At 41.1% G+C, this 6,913-nt stretch overlaps 1 protein-coding gene across 1 annotated transcript; it reads left to right on the top strand.

The window, feature by feature from the left end:
* Window positions 1–863: 863 nt before the first annotated feature.
* LOC109101043 (leucine-rich repeat transmembrane protein FLRT2-like) lies at window positions 864–6,543 on the top strand. Its single transcript, XM_019114456.2, has 2 exons — window positions 864–1,364; window positions 3,979–6,543. Exon 2 carries the CDS (start codon window positions 4,409–4,411, stop codon window positions 6,395–6,397), a length of 1,989 nt encoding a protein of 662 aa, XP_018970001.2. The 5' UTR covers window positions 864–1,364; window positions 3,979–4,408; the 3' UTR covers window positions 6,398–6,543.
* Window positions 6,544–6,913: the final 370 nt, after the last annotated feature.

Raw genomic sequence — 6,913 nt, 5'->3', positions numbered from 1 at the left:
TGAATCGTTTGAATCTTCAGTGACAAATCCTTTAAATATGAAAACATACTTACAGGCTGTGAGTCAGCATTATTTGTCAGAACACAGGCATAGTAGGCTGCTCTCCCAAGAAACATCCGTAAAATGTGCTGCACACATCTGAATATTTGGCTTGAACTGTTCTGGAACAGTGTTGTAAATACAACTTAACCACTGATTTCTAGTTGTGTCCTCTTTTGGAAGGCCAAACATACAGTAGTATTTTCGCTTTTCGCAAGAAACACACAGCATCTCCACAACATGGCAGCGGCAGTAACAAACCTACAATGAGAATCAAAGTTATGCCTTCTTTGCGTGAACATTTGTGCAGTGTTATGCAAATATTGTCAAAAAAAATGTCAAAAAAAAAAAAAAAAAAATGCAGTAATTTCTTCAATTTACCAGCAAGTGTGCTTGAGAAACACTGAAATTAATGGGCTTTAATGCTGGAATTATTGGTTGATTGGAACTATTGGTTCCTTCATGACACGCTTTACTTCCGCATTCCTCAGTTCCTATGGAAGCCTATGGGAGTGTCAACTGTTTCTCAAAGGCTCTGGTTACTACTAATTAGACTTACACTGGAGCCTTGCAACGATTCGATTTAAACGGAATTATGTAATTGTAACTTTTTATAACCACGCTATGATTATCAGTCGATAATTGTGCAGCCCCAGAGAATTCCATAAATAATTAAATCTAATAAATTAAATACAAAAAAATTATATTCATAATTGCCGTGCAGAGCGAACTCTAAATGCATTGAGAGCACAACAGAAAATAAAAGGGCAGACCGAGAGAGAGAGAGAGAGAGAGCGCGCTATTAAATGAATTCATTACTGCAATTCCTCTCATAGGTTCCAAAGGGAAACGAGCGCAGTGCATTTTGAATAAACAATCAGATGAAACCAATTATGGTAGAGGAATCGGACCTCAATCAAGAAGTGTAACATCTTTGGTTGTGAGACAGTGAGAGGAGTGTGCATGTGTGTGTGTGAGAGAGAGAGAGAGAGAGAGAGAGCGAGAGTGAGAGTGGGGAGTCCAGCGCGCTCCGGGCATTTGGTGAAGGAAGCGCGGAACACGGGAGCGCATCAGCGGGATTGAAGCAGCGGCTCTCGGGCGCATCATGATGCGCAGACACTTGAAATCCTCCCTAGGATCAAATGCTAGAGAAAATTATGCTCTTTAGACCATCCGGACTAAAGGATCGTCAGGCTGACTCTGTTGGGGGTCTGGAATTATATTTTAGTTTTTCTGGGGGATGTTTATTCTGAGAACTCATAGCGGAGAAGAGAATAGAAGACTTTAAAATGCTGCCTAGATGGGTCGAAGCCTCTTCAGAAAAGGTAAGGACTAAAAGAAAGAAAGAAAGAAACGTTTAGAGAGTAAAGACATGGAACTGTTAGTGTTTTCAAATGATTTCTAGATTTAATTAATTGCGCGCTTGGGAGAAACTTCTTGCATAACAGCCGTTATATCTTCTACTGCTAAATTACATTTGAACAATTATCTTATAAGTAGATTTAAAACAACAGTAACACGAAAAAATAATGCTGCTTAATTTACTGAAATTTTAGGCATGGCATTTGGTGAATATTTACGGAATGGCATTTGGTGCCTGTAGCTATATTTTGCAGTTCATGACTGTATTGTATGTAATTTACTCTTTTAATACTAATATGTCAGTCTACACTGAATGCTAAATTCTGCTGTGTACCTTATAATATACTGAGCACAATTAAAAAAAATAAAATAAAACATTTTAAAAAGTTGAAAAATGGAAAGCCACATGATAGATTAAAGTTAAACAAAACTGGCCTCAATATATACCATGACTAATAAATATGCATAGACAAGGCTTAGCCTCACAGTTACCTACACAAACCCAATACGCCATCAGAGCGTATTCATATTCATATTTTTCACTTCCAAATGAAAAAAAGATACAGTAAAATTACATATAATTCTAATATATGTGTTAACGTATAGGATAACTTGCATTTAACCAGTTTACAGGTTATGTAGTTTATATAAAAAATATATATATATATAAATACAATATTTTATAGAGTTTATAGAGAACAAAAATTCTCTCACAAATAGGGAGAGAAAGAGGTAAAGCAGAACATTTCATAAGTGTGTTTATATCAGTCAAGCATTTTCCATGTGTACATAACCACACCACTGCTCAAATCAGCTGTCTGTACTTGAGCCGTTTTCTAAGAGTAATTCAATGAACAAAACCTGACCACCATTGTATAATGATGGTTAAAATCCTGGATCAGTGTAGCCGACTAGTAAATAAAGGTTGGAGTAAACAAATGGCCTTCACTATTATACTGGACCTTGGTTTGTTAAATCAAAATACAAAATACAAAATAATATGAGTAAGATAAAAAAAAAACCTGTAAGATAATTTCTTCATAATTTCTTCTGCTGAGATATACAGCAACAGACTATGAAAGCACTTTTTTTTGCAAAGGGATGTACACTTTCAGAATAGAATAGAATAGAATAGAATAGAATAGAATAGAATAGAATAGAATAGAATAGAATAGAATAGAATAGAATAGAATAGAATAGAATAGAACAGAACAGAACAGAATTTTGATATGTATACAGCAAGGCCAGTGGAAACTGTACAGTAGGTACAGCAATCTATATGAGATTGTCTAGACAATACAATATACACAAAATATAGTGCAAAAGCAATATAGAACAATACTACAAAACGCAGTACACAAACTGCAGACAGTTAATAGATGGTGGGGAATAGGTGAGGACATGTGAGGTCTCGATGAAGATTATTAAGATGCAGTGATATCCAAAATGGCTACATCAAAATGAATTTGTGAAATCTACACATCCAATAGCAATTTTCAAGCCATCAGGCTGACATTCATTACATCTTGTAACCTGACATTATTACATAACTTGTAACCTTTATTCTCTACCATGTAAAATGGCCAATGATCCAACCTATAATTGATCTGTCCAAAGTCTGTGCATGAAGGAAACAGCTGCTAAAATGGCATATGCATCTCATGAGAGTCAGAGTCAGAGTCAGAAAATCAGAGAGATGCCAGTGTCTTATTGACTATATTGTATGTTCTGCATCATGGAAAGAGCCATTTCTTTTCCGTTCAAACTCATGCACTCTTCACTGATTTAATAGAGCAGTTCTCACTGTCCCCAGGTTCAGAATCATTATTACGGAGAGGAGAACTCTGTGCCAGAGCATTGGAGAACAGACCTGTCCATCATCATGGCATTTGACAGATTAAACACCTCAGTGCCCTTTACAAGTCTGAGAGCTCAGAGATGCTGATGTCGCCAGTCACCACTCTCTCCTCACAGTGTCCTGCTTTATTGCTTTCTGCTCTTTCTTTTTTCTATTTCTGTCTCTTTTTCTTAATATGTAAATTTTATTTAAATCCATTTTATAAAAGCAGACAGTTCAAACTCTAAATTATGATTGAATGTGCCATGTTTACACATTCAATGTTATTATTAATGCAGTAAGTTGCCATGTTACTTGGCAACCGTAAACAGCCTACAGTGAAGATAATGCAATATATTAGATAGGCCTACTTAGAAGCAGAATAATTCTCCTAGTAGAATAACTTATTGTTAATGAACAATAAAGATTGAAATGTCTTTCATTATTGAGCTGTTGCGATAATCCACTTAAATCTGTTATAATAATTTTGCCACAAGTAAGGGGGTTGGGTATGGTAAAATCACTGTAAATTCAAGTGGATTATTATTGCTTATGTTTCAGTGAAATGCTAAGGGAAATACACTGTAGTAAACTTATTTCACTTGGATGATATTGAAACCACATATTGTTGTGATACACAGGCGCATATTTTCCTGTAAAAACATTTCGGAAATAAAAACATGCAGATAGTTTTGACACTGAAATAACATCTCATCGATTTTTATTTTTTGTTAAAATAGGGAAGTGGCTCAAAATGCTACTTGTGAGGAAGGTCGTGCCTTACGAGAAATGTCCAGCTGTGATGAGAGAGGAGATCGTCTTCGATGAGTCCTCCATACTTGCTGCTCCAGCCCTCATACTTTGAAACTGTCCCTCCTTAAACTCAGAGTGACAATGTGATGAGCTCTGCTATCATTTCCAGCCCAAGCATGGATGGAGGGATGAGAGGGAGTCGCACGAGTTAATAAGACTATTGCTCTTGTGTTGGGGAGCTTAGGACAGGCAATTACAGGAGGATTACCCAGCGACTTCAACATCGCATACTCTCCACTGAGGCAAGCTTCGAGATCCTCTAAGAACTCCAGTGTGGTGGATTTTATTTGATTTTTTTCACCCTTTTTAATTACGTGCACTGTTGTTGCTGTCAGAAAGTTTGCAAAGTTTTACAAAATGGAGGTACAGATCCGAATGTGGAATAAAGACCTGCCTACTTTGATCAGCCCATGGATACCGATACTTCTGGGCCTTCACATGCATTTCTCCTGGGCCACAACCTGTCCAGAGGAGTGCCGGTGTGACAGGACTTTTGTTTACTGCAATGAGAGGAGTCTAACGTCAGTGCCTCTGGGGCTAGGAGAGGGTTATAAGACCCTCTACCTCCACAACAATCAAATCAACAATGCTGGATTTCCTCTGGAAATGCACAACGTTGCCTCTGTGGAGACGGTGTATCTCTATGGCAACCAGCTTGATGAATTCCCTCTCAATCTTCCCAAAAATGTGCGGGTGCTCCACCTGCAGGAGAATAACATTCAGACGGTGTCCCGGGCTGCCCTGGCACAGCTGCTACGCCTGGAGGAGCTCTATCTGGATGACAACTCCATCTCCACCGTGGGTGTGGAGGAGGGGGCCTTCAGGGAGGCCATCAGTCTCAAGACCCTTTTCCTTACCAAGAACCACCTGAGCAGCGTCCCCATTGGGCTGCCTGAGGAGCTGAGAGAGCTGCGGCTGGATGAGAACCGCATTGCATTTATAGCCGAGGACGCGTTCGAGAACGTGACGGGCCTTGAGCTCCTCCTCCTGGATGGGAACTTGCTCATGGATGAGGGCATTGCCCCCGGGGCTCTCCAGACCCTCGTTAATCTCAAAACCTTGTCACTGGCGCGCAACTCCCTCACGGTTCCTCCTCCTAATCTGCCAGCCGAGTTTTTAGTCAAGCTCAACTTGCAGGATAATCAGATGAATGAGATTCCTTTGACAGCCTTTCGCGGCCTCCATCGCTTGGAGAGACTGGATATTTCAAACAACCAGCTGCAGTCTCTCACACAGGGGGTCTTTGACGGCCTCCACGGTCTGAGACAGCTCACTGTTCGAAACAACCTTTGGCTCTGTGACTGCAACATTAAATGGGTCATACTGTGGTTAAAGTCCTTGCCAGCTACCCTCAATGTCCGTGGCTTCATGTGCCAGAAACCAGAGAGGGTACGTGGCATGGTAATCAGAGAGCTAACCCTGGAGCTCATCCAGTGTCCTAACAGCACCGCCACAGTCCCACAGCCCACACTGCTCTCTTCCTCCACCGCTGAGTCAGCCACTCCAACGGCTTTCAAACCCGCACGCTCCCAGCCTACAACCAACCGTCCACGTCTGACGCTTCCACCGCCGACTGCAGGCAAAGACGGGGAGCAGAGGATGAATGACCCAGTCGGCCCGATACAGGAATCGCTGCGAGTTTCCTTTGCGGTGCTAAACGGTTCATGCATTCATGTAAGCTGGGTGTCGACCTTCACCGTCACGGCCTATAAGGTGACCTGGGTCAAGCTCGGTCACAGTTTGATAACCGGCCCCATGCAGGAGTCGCTCGTGCAGGGCGAACGTGAGGGAATCACACTGACAAACCTGGAACCCAAGTCCACCTATCGTATTTGCGTGGATCCACTGGACGCGTTCAATAATTACCACCCGGGAGACGATACAATTTGCTCAGAGGTGACAACAAAGTCTGCTTCCTTTCACTCCGGCGATAACGCCACTGGGCCCGAGCAGGCGACCCAGCAGGACCCCAGCTCGCCTTTCCTGCTGGCTGGCCTGATTGGCGGGGCGGTGCTTGTGGTCCTGGTGGTTCTGTTGAGCATATTCTGCTGGCACATGCACAAGAAGGGAAGGTCAGAGTCGTCAAAATGGAAATACAGTCGGGGCAGAAGAAAAGATGACTACTGCGAAGCGGGGACTAAAAAGGATAACTCTATTCTAGAAATGACTGAAACTAGCTTACAGATAGTTTCTTTGAATAACGAACAGCTGCTCAAGGGGGACTTTCGCATTCAGCCGATTTACACCCCTAATGGGGGTGTTGGATTCAGAGACTCTCAAAGGAGAAACAATAGCACAGCATACTGCAAAAACAGTGTTCCAGAGTCTGATACATGCCATAAATGATTTTAAACAGATAACGTCCTTTGTATTTAGATCTCACTCTTAAACGCACTGTATTTCAAAAGACAGACTGTATAATATGTAATTTATATCCTGAACAATATCGCCTACCTTTTTTATCGCTTAGTAAAACTAAAATGATTTATGAATATTTAGTTTCTATGTTGTATTGCTACAATCCAAGCTCATGAAGATATAGTAAGTGGATCTTAGCAATCAGCAATCTTTAAGCACAAATCAAGGTCAAGTGCTCCGTTCTTTTACACTATATATTTTTAAAAGGGGAAATGAAGTAAGGAATGGAAGGACAGTGTGTTGTCTGTTTAAAGAGAAGGATTAAGGAAGAGTGAGCAGTTCTCACCAGCACCACAAGGTGGCATCTGTTCTCATCTCCACTATTAATTTAAGACCTCAAGCTATTCTCTTTGATCGAGCATCTCACATCTTAACTTAACAGCTCAGTTCACAAGGACTGAAAGCAGACAGTTCCTGCCAAACAGCTGAAAACAAACCTTGGTT

The sequence above is a fragment of the Cyprinus carpio genome, chromosome B17 (assembly GCF_018340385.1).
Source record: "Cyprinus carpio isolate SPL01 chromosome B17, ASM1834038v1, whole genome shotgun sequence".
Lineage (NCBI taxonomy): Eukaryota > Metazoa > Chordata > Actinopteri > Cypriniformes > Cyprinidae > Cyprinus > Cyprinus carpio.
Note: the sequence above shows the minus strand (reverse complement) of the source record. Positions and strands in the feature narration are given on the sequence as shown.

Coding starts and splice junctions, on each gene's coding strand:
- LOC109101043 (XM_019114456.2), top strand. CDS start 4,409: ATGGAGGTACAGATCCGAATGTGGAATAAAGACCTGCCTACTTTGATC.